The following is a 21,053-nucleotide window of genomic DNA, read 5'->3' as shown; positions in this document are numbered from 1 at the left end:
ATTAATAACAATAAATCTTTAACTACACCCTTGTGTATCTTCCTCAAATGCTATATCTTCATAGTTTTTAGAATACAGTTTACTATTTAACAACACAGGAGTTAGGCGCACTGACCCCCTTTGCAGTCAAATATCCATGTATAACTTTTGATCCCCAAACTTAACTATTAATAGCCTACTGTTGTTGATGGGGAGCCTTACCGATAACATAGATAATCGATTAATGCATATTTTCTATTAATATATACCATATTCTTACAATGAAGTAAGCTAAAGAAAATAAATGTTATTAGGGAAATCATAAGTAAGATAAAATATATTTACAATAGTATATATATTCATTGAAAAACTCTGCAAAGGGCGTATTAGTGCACTTCAAATCTGCATTGTTCAAGGGTCAACTGTATTTTCTATCCCTATGTGTTAAAAACTTAAACGGCCCTTTTAAATGTCACATTAGCTAAAAACAGATACAAATCCTTTATAGAGAGTATTTAGGTATTATTACTGCTCTACTTATCAGTACTACTTTCGTGTTTAGATGAAATGGAGTGAATTAAATCACTGGGAATCATGTTGAATGTGTGCATCGACTCCATTCAAAGTAGGTTGTTCCACAATACACTGAACAGTTTAGAAGCACTTCACATCATACTTCTGGTATGCACAAAGTGTGGAATTAGCACAGGTCAAAGGAATGTGGTGATGTGATATAAAATATGAAATCAGTGCTTAAAATAAGACTAAAATTTATTGGTGAAGTAAATCATCATTTGCATAAATCTCTTAACTCTTCCAGCTCCAAAAACTGTTGGGATGGAATGTCAGATATTTGTTATCAGCTAAATTTGGGTTTCAATCCTAACTCCACTGATTTCTGAACTTGAATAAATTTCTGAACCTCCAGCTGATGATAATTTTATCTCTGGACAAAACATTTTTTTAAAATTCGGTTGTCTGAAGGGGCTGGAGAGCAACCAAATGTTGGTCTTTGAACAGAACCTGGAAGGAATATAGTTCTTGAAATAAGGAAAACAAACTTGGTAAGCACCATATTTAACCAGTTTTTCTTGAGGTCACTCCCCAGTTCACAGTTGTTTATAAAAACAAAAACAAAAACAAACAACAACAAAAAACACAAATAGAAAGTGGCGATCATATTCAGTTGAAGAGACAGAAGGTGAATCTAGGGGCTGATAGAGTAGCTAGAAATCAATGGGAAACATTCTGGAAGGACAACAATAGGGAGGGAGCCATAACATCTCTGTACCAATTCCTCTCAAATCCATGGCTCCCCCTATCTGTGCATTTGCAATGTGAGACTCTAAGGAAATGAGCAAAAAGCAGCTGCTGGAAGGCTGAGATTTCAGCAGCTGCTTGATTCTGGGAGAGAGTTGAAATTCAAGTCTGCCAACTTAGAGAGACTTATAAAAAATTTAGGCTTTTCTTTGAAAATATGGGAGGGCCATGTCTTTCCTAGGGAGTAAACCCAGGATAAAGGGTTACATGATAGGACTAAGAGGGAAAAGCAAAATAAACCCAGTTTTGTAAAATCTAAAACTAAGCTTCCACAGGATCAAAATGACTCACCAGTAATTTAATTGCCTTGGAGAAAAATTAAAAAATCTAGCACATATATCATCCAGTGTTTAGTATGCAACGAAAATGATCAGACATGAAGAAACAAGAAAATATGCTTAATAGTTAAAGGAAAAAAGTCAATAGAACTAGGCCCAGAGATGAGTCAGATGTTGAAGGACTTAAAGCAGATATTACAAATACATTAAAGAATTTACAGGAAAAGATGGACCTAATGAGTTAATAGAGAAATACCACCAAAACTGTAAGCTTTAAAATAGAATGAAACAGAATTTCTAAGACTGAAAAATATAGAATTTGAAATAAAAAAGCATTGGTTACACTTAACAGGCAATTGGACATTGCATAAGAAGGGATTAGTGAACTTGAAGACATGTCAGTAGAAACTATCCAAACTGAGGGACAGAGAGAAAAAATATTTTTTTAAAAATGAAGAGAATCTTTGGGATTATGAAATAACGTTAATTGGTCTCATATGTGCACTTGGACTGTCAGAGAGATACTGGGGCAGAAGCATGTATTTGAGGAAATAACCAAAGACTTGATGAAATATTATTGGGGTTCAGTCATGATGAATACCAAATCTTGAGGGCCAAAGGCAGGGATCAAATTAGGACCAAGGGACAACGAGTTTTAAGTGGGGATGAAGATTAAATAATAATAGATGACAGGGAAGGTCCATATTGTTTAAAGACCACCCTATTCTCACTTCCACACTCCTTTTAGAACACATTGCTCCTCCTCCTCAGTTTCCACGGTGACACTGTGATGAGATAGACTCAGACCTGTGTTCAAACTCTACGTCTACCTCTCACTAGCAAATCATTTCAGTCTGCATGCTGGGATCATCATTTGTTAAATGAAAATAATGGTAACTTTCTCACAAGGCAGGCCTCTATGGAATAGACTATTTTATAGGGTGCTGCTGGCCACATCATAGCTAGGCCCTCAACAGATAGTAGTTTCCTTGTCTTGCTGAACCCATCCCCATGGTGGTTCTCTGACATCACTACCCACCCAGTTAGCCAGGTTAAGGAAATTATACTTTATCTTAAGGGCAACAAGAGCCAAAGAAATGATAGAATCGTGGTTGAATGTTAGAAAAGACACTCAAACTTCAGTATAAAGAATGAATGAGAAGAATGTGAAATAAGATTTGAAAAGATTAGATTGGAGGCTGTTGGAGGCGCCTGTACATGGCCTCTCCTTATACTCTTCCCAAACAGCTAGCTGTATTATCTCCTTTTCTTTCACAAGAGACTCTGCTTTGACCATTTAAATCACATCCTCAGTCATTATCAGCAAAAATAAAATCTGGTTCCTCTTTCCTCGGGGTTAGAGATGCTGCATCTTTAAAGGGTGAGAGATGATGGTGGCCTGGACCATGGTGGTGGCAGTGGGCATGCATTCCCTTTGCCAATCTATCTATCATCCTCTTTCTCTACCTAACAGCCCACCCAACAATACTGTTCCTTCTTGATGAAGTGAAATGATCCAGGCTGACCACAGCCCCCCTCTAATATTTTTCTGCTTCTCAAGAAGAAGAATAGGAGGGTCACATTGTAGTTGCAGATTGTTTGGGAAACCTTTCAGGAAGTTTCCTTCATCTGGGACCTCTTTTCCACATCCGTATGTCCTACATTTTCTCTTAGGATGGAGTTGGAACTGAAAGCATTCTGCTGTGTTAATTAACACCCACTGGCAAATGTCATGGTCATTTGTTCATTAAAATTCCATAAATCTCCTACCCACTCTAGAAGGGAAAATAAAATTGCAAGTACCTTAGAGAATTCTGAGCCCCTGAACAGACACATCTGGGAAATGGGAAAATACTGAAGGACCCATCTTAGGAAAACTGAATGCTATTTTTTTTCTTAAGGTTTTCTTTTCTTTGCCCCAGGCAAACCATTGAACATATTTATCAGATCCCGATAAAAATCTCATAGCTCACTCTCACCTTGCCTGATCTCCAGCCTCATGCTCACATGCTCAGGAGTTCGGTTCTCTTGCATTGAGATGCTGCTGTGTATTAATCACTTACTGTTCTCTAGTCCAGTTGGCAACCACTTTCCTTCCAGCAGCTGCGAGAACTGTGCTGCTTCCAGCAAGTTCATTTTGCAAAGCCTGGGCTCTCTCAGTGCTGGCATGTCAGTGATCATCCTTTACAGGGGAATCCACAGTTCCATCAGCCCATACCTGGGGAGCAGTTGTGGCTCCATTGTCCTGTAAGGGACACAGACACACTGGTGCTCATTCTGAGGAGGAGATAGTGAATGGATTCAAAACTACGTCTAATGAGGAGCCAATGAAGGACTTTGTATTCAGCTTGGACAACAGGAGATCCGTGGAGTTACCAGAGCCGTTTTCAAATGGTCAGCAGGTTGACAGGTTGTCATGAGGAAGAGCAGCTTAATTTGCTCTTTATGATCTTAATGGAGAGGGTCAGAGCAAAAGAGGGAACATTCCAGGCTTTCAGCTTAATGTAGGGAACAGCTTTCTAATTGTCATTAGGTCTTCAGAGGTGGACTGGACTGTTTGAAGAGGTAGAGGGCATTAGAAGCTTTGACGGACACTTTTTTGCTGTAATGCTGAGGTGTTTTTTTTTAATATTAGCAGGGCATTTAGGCTAGATTAGAGGTAAGGTTGCTTCAAACCTTGGACTGTTTCTTGAACCCTCTTGGTGAGTAATGACCTAGGACTCTTCAGGGATCATTCCCAGGGTAACTGCTGAAACAAAGCCATGCGTGTAAAGAACCTGGAACCACATTAATCACAGTATGAAGGTACAGTGGATCTTACTTGTGTCTATATACCAGTAGTCATGTTTTAAGTTAGGGAAGAGACTACAAAGAACAATTAATCAAATTAAAGCAGCATTAGGAAATGATGTGGACAGAAGGCAATTGTCATCAAATACTGAAACTATCAATCAGACTGTAATTACTATTGGCTCTTTTTTTAGCAGAAGGTATTTTAAAATTTTGCAGTTTTCAAGTAAGGGGAGTGATAAGGAAAGTGTCTCATTAAATTATTTAACATGATGTGAGTTTGCTAATAAGTGAAGCTCACAAAGAAAATACACTGAGACCTCATTTCCATTTCTACCACTTGTATCCATCTTCTTCGGGAGAGAATCAGCATTGTAGAGCTGAAAATTATCTGCAAATCCCATTTTCCTGCCCCATCGTCTGCTGGATAGCTGAACAGCAGTGGTTTTCCCCTGGCCACACACAGTCAAGGTTTGTGAATGTGTGTCTGTGATCAGGGTCCCTGGCCATCTCTTGTCTCAGGTCCGAGTTGTGTTTCTAGAATTTAACCCAGGGCATGCCCCATCTCTGCCCAGGTTCCCCTTCTTATAAAGTGTTTGCTCGCACCTGTCAGATTGTGGCTGGAATTTTGGGTTCCAGAGCTCTCATCTGGACCAGATGTGACATCACCGGAGTGACACCATCTGGATGTCACCCCTGTGCCTTTAAAGAGGACAGGGATGTATGGAAAGGAGTGTCTTGGAAATGTGCTGTGAATAGTGTGCTGTGTCTTTGCTATCGACCCTCTATAGGCTTTATTTATCTCCAGTAAAATCCCATTACAGAAAATGTAATTCCAGCAGAGTGCTCCATAAAATCATGCTGTTTTCATGAGACCCACGTGGACTGCCTTTTATTTAGCAGGTGCCATTGAATTCTCTGTAATGAATAATGTGGTACAACAATCATCCTTCAAACCCTGGGTGTGTAATAGGGAGCCTCTTAATTCCGCTTGCTTACAGGTGTCCACAGCTTTCCATAGAGACTAGCTTCTGAGGTTGTTTCTAGGGAGACAGCATGGTATCATGCAAAGAACATCGGCTTTGGGTTTCAGGCTTGCCTGGGTCAGAATCCTGGGTCGGCCTTAGTTCTGTGTCTTTGGGCAAGTGATCTAACCTCTCTGAATCTCCATTTTTCTCATCCTTAAAGAGGGGCTAATACTATCTTCCTTGAGGGTTGTTGGGGGATTCCATGCATACAAAGATATTAGTACAATGTGTGGCTCCCTTTTCTTATCACATAAGGAAAAGGATACCAGGTTATGTACTGTTTGTAGGAAACATTTTACTTGCTCACTGACCACAATCATAAACAGTCATTGTTAAAGTTGAGAAGAGGAAAATAGATTTCAATTCTCCTTACTATTCTCTCAGGAGAGACATCAGATCATTTAGTGATCAAGATGGGTGTTAGAAACAATTTAGTTCTACTCATTTTTCAGATGACAAATTGAGTGTTAAAACTTACTAGTGAGTGACCCGAGGCACACAACTTACCGTGTCCCAGGCTGGTGACATTGGGCAAGAAGGAGAGAGTGAGAAGGCAGAAATGTGAAGAGATGTTAAGCTTTTTTTTTTATTTTTATTTTTTAAAGTGATGGGTTCAGAAATAGCTGACAGAGAAAGAATGTCTGAATTGAGTGGTGACCAGTAAGTTCCATGCTTAGGAAATGGAGAAGGTGGCTCAGAGAAATTCTGTCGTCAGAATCTAGGTAGGCGGCTTCTGAGACCACAATGCAGCCTTTTTCATTTGAGGCCTGAGGGGATGGCCCTCAGGTTCTACCGCAGGATGATGTGGCATCTCAGAGACCAGGCGTGACCCGAGAAGCAGCTTTGGCCTTGGGGAGACTGAGAGAGGGAGTTTTGAGAGTGTGCACATTTATGTTGGGAGGGAGAAGGTAGAGTAAGCAGCGAAAAGGAGAGGAGAGGCCAGAGACAAACACTGACTGAGTACCTACTGTATGCTTGACACATTATATATGTTATCCATGCAATTCTTTCAGTGACTCTGTGGTTAGGATTGTTTCTATTCCTAGTTTATAGATGAGGAAACTAAGGCTTAGAGGCTATAAGCAGCTCCCCCGAGACCACACAGTTTTCAGCAACATAGGCCTGGCTGAAATACACAAACCCCTGTCTACAACAACTCAGGAATTTGTAGAGGAAAGAGATAAGTGAAGTGTTCCTTTCTGTGTTCAGCACTGCCTTTTTCCCCTCCATGTAATCACTGACATTTCTCTTTAGAAGCCTCAAAGGAAGAGCTGAGCTCTCCATAAACTAGCTCTATGGTTTTTAGGAATACCTCCATTATAAAGCCCATCATCATTATAAAGGATAGCCCATTAAATTTCCGAAGAATTCCAGTTCAATTCGACAGATTCCCCCCCCCCCCCACCTTAGGGGCCTAATGCATGCAAGGTGCCACACCAATGACACAGGGAACGCTAGCTATGTCCAGAGAGGCGGGCTCCATGTTCTTATTTCATGGTGTAGAGAGGAGGTCACAGCACAGACACCAACAGTCATCCCAAGGGATAGACATATGAAGGCCTGAGTTATGAGGGTTTGGACGTGCTTTGGGGTTCCAAGAAGAGAAACTTTGTATGTGAATGGCATTCTGGAAAGCCCTAAGGAGGATGACTAGTATGTTTTAATACTCAATTTGTCATCTGAAAAACGAGTAGAACTAAATTATTTCTAACACCCAGCTTGCTCACTAAATGATCTGAAATTATTCTGGGTGGATAGGCAGGATTTCCAAATGCAGAAGTGGGGGTGGAGAACGCAGGGCATGGCCAGATAACATGGCAGGCAGGGAGGGTGGTGATGGGATTGAGTGTTCAGTTTGGCTGAGGTGGAGAATGGGTATCAGGACTGTAATAACTACCTTAATTTTGTTGGTTAGAAAAGTGACCCATGTACATTAGAGACAATTTGGAAAATATATTAAAAATATATACAAAAGAGAACAACTGGAGGCAACTACCATTCCAGCATTTTATTGCATTTCCTTTTAGACTGTCAATCAATCTATACAAACATTTTTTTAAAAACTTCTTTTTGATTATGACAGTTAGAATACATACTTCTTGTAGAAATTTGGAAAATACTGAAGAGTATAAAGAAGGAAATAAAAATCAATGGTAATCTCACTCGGAGATAATAACTACTGTTAGCATTTTGGTTTATTCCCCTTGAGTCTGTTTTTCAAAGTGTATACATTAAACCAAATATGAACACATTCTTCATATAGTTTAATATCCTGCTTTTTCCCCCTTACTGTAATATTTTGAGTATTTTTTTTTGCAATTAAATAATCTTAGAAAACTGGATGTATAATACTTTATTACAAATTATGTACAAGTAAACCATCATTTATTAAATGCTTTCTCTAATATTGAATGTTTAGGTTGTTTCAAAATTTTTATTATAAATAATGCTGTTAAAAACATTCCTGAAAAATCAGTATTTGTCAAGTAAAAAGATATTTTCTTAGAACCATTTCTTAGCAGTGGCATCCTCAGACAAACGGTGTTATTACTTTTAAGATTCTTGCATATTACCTCTTCATGGTTTTAAAGAAGACAAATGACATGTTTGAAAGTGTATGTGGTAAAGATCAGCCTGAAAGCCATGTGAAAGATGAGGAGGCAAGCGGAGGTGGGATGACAGTTGAAGAGGCAGTTAACTAACTGGTATGTTACTGGACTGGGGTGATGGTGCTGGGAAGGGAGCAAGAATATGAGGGACTGGACACCAGGAAACTGATTAGGCTGAGACAAGTGAGAGGTGACTCCCAGCTTTCCTGTTAAGGGTCTAGGAAAACAAATAGAGACATCAGAAGACGCTGGCTCGGTTGGTCCATTAGTCATTAGATACATTGAATTCAAGGTGTCAGGGAGCCTTCCAGGTGGAGATATCCAGCAGGGAGTTGGAAATGCATGTCTTTCTAAAGCTTTCTGTAGGTGGATGGTCAGGGGTTAGGCCTCTAGATTAAGAGCCATTTTCAAATAGGTGACATGTGGTTAGAACTACAGAGGGTGCCCAAAAAATGTATACACATTTTAAGAAAGGAAAACTGTATTAAAATTGTAATACTCAATATAGACTGATAGCAAAAGGTGAATACAAGTCACGTTTGACTTCTGCAATTACAAGAGGTGCTCAAAGTGGTTACCATCAGCGTCCAGACACTTCTGATTACGGCGAACTACTGCTTGAGCAACGTTGACCATAGTGTCCACTTGTATACAAGTTTTTTGGCACCCCGGATATAACACAAGGCTGCTTTAAAAGTGTAAAAGGGAAGGTGTAAATATGTACCTTATAGCAAGCTAAACAGGCAAAGTGATTTTGTGACCTTGAGCTGCCGAAACTGTAAGGAGTTGGGGGAGAAGTATGCAGTCTCAGAAGTGGGATGGGGGTGTCACTCTTGCTATCCTGTCTAACTTTTGGGGGGCAGCCCTGGAAATGACTGTGAACACAGCCGTGTTCTGTGTGAAGTTTAAACGTGGGAATAGAGCTGGAAGAGGGAACATTTGGATAAAATGTTAAAGGAACATGTGGTGACTGCACATGTTCTTTTGAAAGCTGGGCCTCCCTGTTGGTTTCCACTCTGACAGGACAGACTGCTCTTCCTACCCCATCTGTTGTCTGAGGGTTTTTTATCCAGTGACACCCCTAGTAGGCAGAGTTGGAGAATGCAGTTCACAGGGAGATGGGGTGTGCTAGTGAGCCTAGCTGGGAATGCAGTAGTGAGCAGAACTTGGCCTGGCCAGGGTACTGAGGATACCTTGGCCTGCAGGGTATTGAGGCAGGTAAGTCAGACTTCCTTTCAAGAGGGCCAAAGTTGTAGTCAGTCTCTCACTTATTTTTAGAAAAATAGCATTTCAGCAATTACAGATCTTTACTAATCAGGTCAGAAATTACAGTGTGAATGCAAAAAGCTTTATGGAATTTTGAAGTTTTCCTGAAGTTCTTTCTGAAGATTTCAGCTGAGTATCATAAATCGTAGTAAGGGAAAGTGAAGTAATTCTCACAAATAGAAAAAAAAATCCCATAAGCCACGGATAATATTCAGGTTAAAAAGTTTGACTAGAAATGTAGGAATTTAAAAGTACTTCTAAAAAAAAAATAAAAAAAATAACAGGACTTTTGGAAGATTGTTATCAAGATATTTTTAATAATAGTGTCAAAAAATGTAAATCTGGTGCAATGACACAGTCGCAATTTAGATATGTTCTTTAAATCTCTTAGGTGCTTAGATTATGATGTAAGTTTTAATCTTCTTTCCCTCTAATTCAAAACTTTATTTCTGTTGAAGGTAGGTGTCTTTCAGAAGTTGTGGAGTGATGGTGGTGACAAGTAAATTCTTTGAATTTATGACTTCCAAAGGCCAGTCTGCAGACCACTGGGATCAGTATCACTTTGGGATAACATATTCTTTGAAAAGCCACTTGGTTCTATTCTGTAAAAGACACCTCCTATGCTCTAGGACCCTAGGGTTTACCTGTTTGTTGTAATAGGTCACAAAAAAAGTCTCAACAAATTTCAAAAGACCATAAAGACCACATTCCCTAAGTATGATGCAATAAAACTACATCAAAATGAGAAGATAGTATATTAAAAAACAGGCCATATGTTTGAAAACTAAAATAAATACCCTTAAATAATTCATGGGTTAAAAAGGAAATAACATGGAAACTATAAAACACTTGGAAATGAATGACAAGAAAAGTACATATTTAAATATGTGGGATCTATCTAAAACAAAACTTAGAGGTAAATGTATAGTCTTAAATACATTTATCAGAGAACAAGAACTCTTGAGAATGAATAAGCTAAGTATTCGTATCATGAAGGTATGAAAGGAACAGACTAAAAGCAAACTGCACAACAAGATAATAGTAAAGAAAGAGCAGAAACAGAAACAAAGAAGAGGATCGATGAAAGCCAAGGTTAGTTCTGCAATGAAAACCTCTAAAACAGAAATAGAAATAGGAAAATTTGAATAAATGAAAAGCAATTAAAATCACCCCTAATTTCTCCCTTTTTCTCTCCAAAGACACAACGTAATTTAGAAACTTTTATTGTATCTTCAAGGAATGAATAATCCTTTTCAAATGCAATGTTACATAAGAGGAGGGGAAAGTTAACCAATTTGTTTTATGAGGCCAATATAACCTTGATACTTATTCTGGGCAAGATAGTTCAAGGACATAAAATTATGACAAATCTTCCATATGAACATAAGTGAAAAAATTTGAAATAAACTATTAGCAAAATAATTATTCAATATTAAAATGCTTTATGAGTAGGTAAGGTCTACTGATGGATAGTTCAGAAAACTATAAATGTTGTATACTACTTTAAGAGGTCAAACGAGGGAAACCATAAGATCATCTTAAAAGAATGCGAGCATTGTTAAAACTCAAAACTCATGCATGATAAAAATATCTTTATAAACTGAAAATGGGAGGAAACTTTCCTAGCTTGAAAAAGGGTATCTACCAAAAATGCGGCAAACCTCATTAGTGTTGGAGCATTCTCACTGTGAGGAGCCAAGCATTCCCACCGTCATCCTTATTATTTAGCATTACGCAAGAGGTCCTGGCCAATGCAATAACGCGACACAAAGAAAGGAGAATAATAATTGGACAGAGAGACATAAAACTGCCATTTGTACAAAATACGTTCTCTCTATAGGAAATCAAAGAGAATATGGGGACAAACCATTAGAACAAAAAAGAGAATTCTTTTAAGTTTTCTGACTATACGGAAAGCATACTAAAATCAATGGTGTTTTATATCCCAGCTATAAGCAATATAAAAGTGTTTTAGAAAAAAATGTTTAGAGAAGCAACACAAATCATAGGATACATAGAACTGTATGTAATAAAAATGTGTAAGACTTTTATGGAGAAAATGATAACGTGATACTGAAGGACAGACATCCAAGGAGACATGAATAAGTGTACAGCTGTCTTATGTTCATTGATGGAAAGACTCAATGTTATTAATATGATAAAATATTTTCAAATCTATAAATTCAGTGTAACTATAATAAAAATCTTAACAGGATATCTTAGGAACTTAACAAGCTAATACTACACTACATTTGGAATAATAATGGGCCACATATAGCAAATTTTGAGGAAGTATCCGATAAGAAGATTTGCTCGACTAGGTACTCTGACTCATTAAAATTAGTGTGACGACAACCTCTGACTTTCCTTACAAACCTGATCTACGCCCTGTATCCTGCACTCAAGCCAATAATCTTAAGAATCATCCTTAACTCTCTCTTTCTCTCAAACCCTGCTTCCAATCTATCAGGAACTCCTTTTGGCTCTATCTTCAAAACAGATCCAAAATCTGATCATGCCTTGTGACTTCCTTTCTTACCACCTGGTCTAACCATTCCTTGCTTCTGTGTTTGGTCCACTCCAGTCTCTTCCCAGTAGAGGAAAGCTGGAGTTATCATTGTGAAACATAAGTTACATCATCCCTCTCCTGCTCAAAACTCAATAATGGCAATCCATTTCACTCAGAGGAAAAAATCCCAAGTCCTTATAGTAGCCCACAAGGCCTACATGATCTGGATTATTGATTATGTCCCACTACGTTCCGTACTCTCTCCACCCAGGCCACTGGCTTCTTTCCCACCCCTTAAACACAGCAGGCATATTCTTGATGCCTTTGTAGTGACTGTTTCCTCTGCCTGGAACACCTGTACCCTTGATATCTGAATGGGTGACTGCCTCTCTGTGCTCAAGTCTTCATTTGAAGTCACCATCTCTTTGAGGCCCACTTTGAACACCTTATTTAACATTGCAGCCTCCCCAGTACTCCTGACCCCTCTGACTCTGCTCTACATGAAAAAAAAAGAAAAAGCTCTTTATGGCATTTAACTTGCTATATCATGTACTTCTTTATTAGTTTTAGTGTTTATCATCCGCCTTTCACCACTAGCGTGTAAGCACTACAAGAAGGTAGGGTCTTTGTTTTGTTCACTCGTGTATTCCAAGTGCCTAGAGCACTTCTCAGCCCATAGTAGGCAATGAATAAATAAATATTTGTTGAGTAAATGAATGAAGAACAGTATATTATTGGTGCAGGACTAGACAAATGAATGGAACATACTAGGTAGCCCAGAAATCGGACCACTTATAAAGACATAATAGAGATAACATTAGAGATAAGTGGGGAAAGAATGGATTAATAACTAATAATTTATTTTGATACTGAGTTATCTATATGGAAACAAATTAAATTGAATCTGTACCTCATTTCCTTCACAAAAAATTATTTCCAGATGAATTAGCAAGGTAAATGAATATCAAAACTTTAAAACTTCTGAAAATATAGGATATTATCTTTAGAACTTTAATGTATGGAAAGAATTCTTATGCATGATACACAAAAAAAGTTTTTCTGGGTATCTACCCAAAAAATCTGTAAACATTAATCTATAAAGATATATGTACTGCTGTGTTCATTGCAGCATTATTTACAATGGCCAAGATATGGAAACAACCGAAGTGTCCTTTGATAGATGAATGGAGAAAGAAGACGTGATATATATGTACAATGGAATACTCCTCGCCATCTGAAAAGATGAAATACTGCCATTTGTAACAACATGGATGGATCTTGAGATTATCAAGTTAAGTGAAATATGTCAGAAAACATCGAGAACCATATGAATTCACTCATGTGGCATATAAAACTGAAAGCAACAAATGAACGAGACAAACAAAAACCCATAGATACAGACAATAGTTTAGTGGTTACCAGAGGGTAAAGAGGGAGGGGAGTGGTAGAAGATGGAAAGGAGGTCAAATATTTGGTGATGGAAGGAGAATTGACTTTGGGTGGTGAACACACAATGCAATGTATATTATATATTATGTAACACATAATGTATTATATAATGTATTATAGAATTATGTATTACAGAATTATACACTTGAAAGCTATGTAATTTTACTAATCAATGTCACCCCAAAAGTTTAATAAAACTTAAAAAGAAGAGCTAGGAAATCCTGACTTTCTCATAATTGGTGAAAAAGTTTGATAGTTAAATTTAAAAAATTTGAAAAGATAATTGCTACTTTCTAAGAAGGAAATAAAACTTTTGAAAGTCAAAAAAAGGGAAATGTAGAGAAATTTAACCACAATTAAAATTTAAAACATCTGCATGACAATAGGCGTCATAAGTGAAGGTAAAAGGCAAATCAGATACAAAATGATCTGTGCAAACATAAAATTGACAAAAAATTAGTATTCAGAATATATAAAAACTCCAACAAATCAACAAGAAAAATATAATAACCTAATACAAAAATGAACAAAAGCAATTTACAAAAGTGCAAACATGAACGGCCAATATACAATATGAAAAGATGCTCAACCTTACTGGTAATTAGCCAAGTAATGTTAAAATCACAATAAGTTACAATTTTTAAACCCATATGATTGGCAAATAATTGTGTAACTTCTAACACCCAATGTTTGCAAGGCCCAATGGAGATCGCCTACATTTCTTGTGGGTCAGTTCTGCCTGTAAGCTCTTTCTGCCTGTTTTTCCCTGGACACAGGGACCCCAGAATGCCTAGGCAACAGTGGCAGCATATAATTCAGTGAACTCTTGCTGTGTTCTCTGATGAACGTGTACCTTTCTGGGGACCAGGACCTCTAACTGCAGAGCAAAGAGTTGTGGGACAGGAAGTACAAAGTCCACTAATAGTTCACTGGGATGATGATAAGTACAGTGATGTTTCCATTCCTTGTTTTCCTACTACATGTATTCTTCTGGGGAACATGGTGCCCCAGTACCTTTGGGGTCTTTGATTCAGGGCATATTCAGTGTTCTCAAAGGTATCACCCCAACCTCCCAGAGTATTCTCTCTGAACTGCTCTGGTCTGTTGCAGTGCTTTATCAATGGCAGCTTCTGGGTGGGGTGGGATATAATAAGATAGGTGGAAACGGTAGTCATGGGTCCACTGCTGCATCTTCTGTGCTCTAAACTGGGTTCCCTGGTTTGACGTAATATTCTATGGGCTAGTATCTGGCTGAAATTCTGAAGGTGGGAAAGTGAAACCCCTACTTGAACTATGTGTGTGTTACTTTGAGAACAAACCACTGGCCCTTTCAGCATGGAAGAAGCCCAGCATCTCCCCCCTTGTCACTTAGTGGCTGGTTGATCCCTTTGAGAAATGATGCTACATAAGGCACTTAGAGAAGATCTGTTGTTAGAAGGTTGGACATTTGGTGGTGGCGATAGTGGATGAGACTTGGTATGTAGGAGTCCATTATTGTGCCCATGTGTGGCAGTGAAATAGGCTGACTGATGTCCACCAGCCAGGTCATTTTGTCCACTTTGCTGTTTGGTGCCTCTTTCTTGGTGGAGGCCCTGTGGCTGGCATCAACATGTGACGCAAACATCTTTATGTTGCACACTCACTCCTGCATGTGTGTCCATGTGCTTCTACCTCAGATTTCCTTGTTCCTGATCTTTCAGTCATTTTGTTTCTGGATTCTCACTAGCCAGCTAAGCCAATGGCTACGGCCTATGAATTCATATATATTCTACACTTGGGCTACTTTTCCTTCCACATGAAGTGGGTGACTGGTACACTGCTTGAAGGTCACCAGTTGGGAGGATTTTCCTTTACCATTATCTTTTATGGCCACTCCTGAGTGGGACCACAGTGAGGCTGCTATGCATTTTTGGCTTGCATCCTAACGTATAAATCAAACAATCATAAAACAAAAATCCAACCTTTTTCTCATCCTTCAGCTGAGTGTGTAGCATCCTCATACAGCCACAGGTGTGAACTGAGGGAGTGGTTGGTGCATCCCTGATGGATGCTGTGAGAGGGCATCCCTGATGGATGCTCTGAGAGGCTGGCTACCTAGTCATCCTGCTTGCTCACGCCCTCTGGCTCTCTTCACGTATGATTCCTGATGTACAATGGCTGTTTTATGATGGATTCTTGCTGCATTCCTATTACCTTAGGATTTGGTGGGTCTGACAGGACTTGGATTTTGATGAGCAATTCCAACCACCTGGTGTCTTGGTGTCCCATGGCGGGGCACTCTGCAATAAGCATCACAAGTACCCAGATCATGATCTTGAAATGCCTTTTCTCATTTAAGAAACTAAGCTTCTTGTGATGGATGTGTTAATTAACCTTATTGTAATAATTTCACATATATACGTGTGTGTGTGTGTGTGTGTGTGTCAAATGGTCACATTGTCTACTTTAAACTTATGCAATGCCATACGTCAGTTATATCTCAGTAAAGCTGGAAATATTTTTTTAAGTTAAAAAAAAGGACATAGTACCACATAGTTTTGCCAAAGGATGAAATCTGAGTCTGATCAAGCCTCTGACTCCAGCTGCAAATTTGCAGGAAATACTGAGGGTAAATTAAGAAGTTGAATTGGCCATGAGAATGCAAATGACAAAACCCACACTGGGAAACTCTGCAGATTAAGTGGTCCATGTTTTCTTCAATGGATATTAAAAGGAAAAGAATGGAGAGGGAACTTGTCGATTAAAAGAACTTAAAGACATCAAAATTTTAAAAATTAGCAAGGCCAAGCTATAGTATTAGGATGGACAAATGGAGTGATAAAAATATAAAGATACATAAGGAAATGACTGTTACAAAATCAGATAGTGGTTACTTTTGAGGGGAGGAAAGGTGTTGGGATTGAGGTGTGATGCAAAGAAGGATTTCTGGGGTGGATTGCATAGTTTTATATCTTGACTAGGGTGGTGGTTACAAGGACATTAACCTAATAATCATTGATGTGTGCATTTCTTTTGTGTGGTTTTTCTGTATTTGTGTTTTACTTTATAATAAAATGTTAAAAATATAAAATATTTTAAAGAAAATAGTACATACTGTATCTTCTTTGATGATATTTATGTTCACTAGGCAATTGTAAATTCTGAGAACTCTGCCATAAATAATCCTGTTTTCTTTGTTTAAACACACACACAACACACACACACACACACACACACACACACACACACACACACACAACCAAATAATAGAATGCTTAGGCTATACTGGAAGGCAGTAGATACAACATTTGATTGCTTCAAGGAGGAGTTTTATTCTTCCAACAACCCCTTTTCTAAGTTAAATTCGTCTCCAGGAATTTTGACATTGATTGCACACCAGGTTCTGGAGGTTATTATTTCTGCCACACGTGGGCCACCCTGGGGACATTGGAGGTCTTACTTCCTCTAGCAGGGGTCTTTTCTTGATTCCTGTTAAACATCAAAAGGGGATTAAATATCTCTCTACTTGCAGCAAGTATTTTGTTTGGTTTGCCCAAGACCATTTCAATTTTATAAACCTACACCATGAGGATATAGTGAAAATACAGAGGACATAGTCTGGGGCCATCTGTGTGGAACTGTAGACAATGGTCAGGATATAAGCTGACTGCCAAAATAGCCCATCATGTACCCTGTGCATAGAATACTGAAGGCTTGCAGTTCTCCTGGTACCGTCGCTGGTAGTCATTGTATGAAATAGAAATTTTATTCAACGAACCCCACCGTCCTCTGAACTTCTGGGAGTTGAGTGCCTTCAGCTTGGTACACTGCACAACTCGGTGCATTTGTGACCTTTTATGTGCTGTAATGCTGCCCAGTTCACTTTTTGCCTATCCTTCTCCAGAGCTTTCCTGTTATTATTCCTGTGATGGTTAATTTTATGTGTCATCTTGAGCTGGCTAAAGGGTGCTCAGATAGCTGGTAAAACATCATTTTTGGATGGGTCTTTGAGGATGTTTCTGGAAGAGATGAGCATTTAAATCGTTAGACTGCGTAAAGAAGGCCTCCCTCACCAACCTGGGTGGGCATCGTTCAATCCATTGAGGGCCTGGATAGAATAAAATGGCAGCAGGAGAGTGAATTCATTGTCTCTCTTTGAGCTGGGACTTCCATCTTCTCCTGCCCTTGAACATTGGTGCTCCTGGTTATCAGGCCTTTGGGTGTGGACTGGAATTATAGTCCCAGCTTCCTAGGTCTCCAGCTGGCAGTTTGTAGATCATGGGACTTCTCAACCTCCATAACTGTGGAAGCCAATTCCTCATAATAAACCTCTCCCTGTATATGTCACCATATGTCCTATTGGTTCTGTTTCTCTGGAGAATCCTGACTAATGTAATTCCCTCACCCCAGGAATGCAATGAAATAAAATTAATAGTGAGTCCTTGTTCCAGAGACTTGAGGATACTCAGTTTTTATAAGTACTCAGTAAATAGTTACATTCACTGGCAGCTAACAATTCCCTTGCAAACAGGAAAAAATGGTACCTAGCAGTGTGTAACTCAAATAATGCATATGCTTATGTTTGTCTTTGAATTCTTTGCTTTCCTTTAAACAATGTATACATTTTTAATTTGTAAAATAATATGAATCTATTACAGAAAAGCTTGAAAAATGAACAAATATTTTTATATTCTCACCATGGTAATACAATCATGGTTATAACTGTGTATTTCCTTCTAGTCTACTTTGGTCTGAATATTTTTTCATAGTTGTAATAAAAACATGCACATAATTATTTTCTCTTTGTAAATTTAGCTTTAGGTAATAATGATATACTCATATACATATTTCCAAGTTGCGTTATTATCACAATAGTGATTTTTTAACTGCATCAAATTTCATCATTTGGCTCTATTATATTTTTTTAACTGTTAACCTATTTTTGGCTGGTATATTTCCCCTCACATATGAGAAAATATATTTTTGTATGATATGTAACATTATGCACATTGTTTTTTGGTTATTTCTGCTCTGAATTTTTAAGGTAGAATATCAATAAGTGTCAAGAATTTCAGTAACTTCTAATTTTTCTTTCAGCTGTGGCATCAAATCTAGCAAATAGTGATTGTTGAAGTAGGAGGCATACATTAATTTGCCAACTGTTGTTCTACCCAACGTCTTAATTATATATGACTTACTAATGCCATATAAAACTTGAGTGAGACACTAAACTTGTTTACATCTAGAAATTGGCCACAAGTAGTACTTGTGGACAGTTCAGAAATTCATGGTAGAAAATGAGGGTTCTTTATTTTGAGCTCAGGGAAATGTAAGTCACCAATTTTGATGTGTGTATGTACATGTGTTCTTGGGATATAGGTCTTAATTTTTATGATAGGAATCCAGTAACTACTGGTATGAGCACCATGTTTGCTAATTGAATAGAATGCTATTTTTGTGAGTTTCTTTGTTTGTTGTTCCCTCTTTCCCTGCCTTTGTCTTTCTCTCTCTTTCCTCATTCATTATATTCGGTAACAGAACTCAGAAAATGTTCTTTTTGGGGAACAGTGATTTATCACATGAAAGTTTAGAATGATTTAATTAAAAAAAACAGGACACTTATGTGAAATTGTTAATTGAATACTGTGTCAATCTGTGTTGATTTGGGAAGTTTTCCCATTTAAATCAGTAGTTTAGTGTTACCTTTCTATAGTGTTACCGCTCTTATTTTTTTTCTACTATTAATGCAAGTTGTTATGTTTGATGAGTCCATAATGAATTGAGTGTGGTCATCATCAAATACAGTTATCCTTTTACTATGTTATTTGGAAAAGTGTAGCTTTACTAACTCCATTAAAATGGGAGGCTTTCCAACAAAGGAACAAGACAAGCAAATAAACACAAACTCATAGACACAGACAACAGTTTAGTGGTTACCAGAGGGGACGGGGGAGGAGGGACAATAGATGAGGGTAAAAGAGGTCAAATGTATGGTGATAGAAGAACTGACTCTAGGTGGTGAATACACAATGTGATATATAGATGATGTATTACAGAATTGTACACTTGAAATCTATGAAATTTTACTATCCATTGTCACCCTAGTAAATTTTAATTAAAATGAATGAATAAATAAAATGGGAGGCTTTCTATGTTTTGTAAAGCAGACATTATATGCAAATAATCTTAAATAAAATTATTTTTAAATGTTAGAAGTTCTTCTTTAAAAGATAAAATCTTAGTCATGTTTGATTACTAAATGACAGGAACAACATCTCTTTTCTAGTGTAACAGAGCTTCTAATATGCAAAAGGACTAATCAGTATCTTATGTTTTTCTTAGGAATGGGCTGTTTTTGGGGAGCTGAGAGGAAATTCTGGACCCTGAAAGGAGTATATTCAACTCAAGTTGGTTTTGCAGGAGGCTTCACTTCTAATCCTACTTACGAAGAAGTCTGCTCAGGTAGGAGGAATTTGTTTTATCATATTACAAGGAGGAGCAAGGAGGAGTGGCCGGTTAGCTCAGTGGGTTAGAGCATGGTTCTAATAACACCAAGGTTGCCAGTTTGATCCCCGCATGGGCCACTGTGAGCTGCACCCTCCTTCAAACAAACAAACAGACACTGATTTAATATTAAAAAACAAAACAAAAACAAGGAAGCGCTTGCCTCTGCTGGCAGGTGAATAGGATCTTTAAAATGGACATACTAATTTTTTTGTGTTTTCTCTGTCTTCTCTTTCCCATTTCTGTAAATAGACTTCTTGGCCTCTATATTTTTAGAAGATAACAAACATCCTATGGAATGTATCATTTAGCTTTTGCTGCAGAATAATCACCCCAAAACGTAATCACTAAAACAACCATTTATTAGGTTATGATTCTGTGAGTGAGCAATTTAGGCTGTGCTCAGCTTGGCGGTTCTTCTGCTGGTGTTGTCTAGACTCACTCAAGTGACTTCAGTCAACTAGTGGGTTGCCTATGGGCTAGTTGTTTCTGGATGGCTTCACTCATATGTCTGGCAACTGATAGCTATTGTTCAATGTTTGCTGTTGGCTGTGGCCATGGGAATGATGTACCATGTGTCATCAGCAGGCTGGCCTGGTCACCCTGGCTGGGTGCAGAGGTCCCCAGAGCAGCAACAGAGGACAAGCCCTGTTCTGCTAACACTTTTCAAGTCTTTTTGCTGTCACATTTACTGTTGTCCCATGGCCAAAACAAGTCACGTGGTCTAGCCCAGAGTCAATACAGGAGGGACTTCCCAGAGGCATGTGTACAGGAAGGTATGAAGAAATTGGGGCCATTACTGCAAAAGCCTAGCACATGGGACAGGCATGTCATATACCAGACATGTTTTCCTGAGGTTAAAAATATTAAAAGCCAGGCTATAATGAAGGGATTGACAAACTATGGCCTGCAGGCTAAATCCTGCCTGCTGCCTGTTTATATAAGTAAAATTATATTGAAACATGGTCACACTCATTTATTTACATATTATCTATGACTGCTTTCATACCACAATGGCAGATGCAAGAGTCTGTATGCCCTAACAATCTAAAATATTTATGATCTGGCCTTTTATAGAAAAAAAAAAATTGGTGGCTAGGATAGGCAGATGCCCCCATGGCACATTCTAGCTCAAAATCCAGATCCCATCTCTGGATTTTTTTGTTTCTGGCCTTCAAGGATTTCCTTTACTTCTCTGCCAGCTCAGGTAGCATTTAAAATACATTTTTTTCTTAATTATTTTTAAAATTTTTAAAATAAAAATTGTATATATTTAAGGTATACAACATGATATGTCAAGCTAATTAATATATCCATCTCATCACATACTGTTTTTTTTGTG

At 38.2% G+C, this 21,053-nt stretch overlaps 1 protein-coding gene across 2 annotated transcripts in view; it reads left to right on the top strand.

Annotated features, from left to right (window-relative positions):
- MSRA (methionine sulfoxide reductase A) overlaps window positions 1-21,053 on the top strand; it is a 333,781-nt gene that overhangs the window by 145,658 nt on the left and 167,070 nt on the right. For both annotated transcript variants that reach the window (XM_074338344.1, XM_074338345.1), the window contains exon 3: window positions 19,550-19,669. In XM_074338344.1, the coding sequence (XP_074194445.1) occupies window positions 19,550-19,669 (120 nt within the window). The remainder of the gene's footprint in view (window positions 1-19,549; window positions 19,670-21,053) is intronic.

This window comes from Rhinolophus sinicus, linkage group LG07, assembly GCF_036562045.2.
Source record: "Rhinolophus sinicus isolate RSC01 linkage group LG07, ASM3656204v1, whole genome shotgun sequence".
NCBI lineage: Eukaryota > Metazoa > Chordata > Mammalia > Chiroptera > Rhinolophidae > Rhinolophus > Rhinolophus sinicus.
The sequence above is the reverse complement of the archived record's forward strand: the minus strand, read 5'-3'. Positions and strand labels throughout refer to the sequence as shown.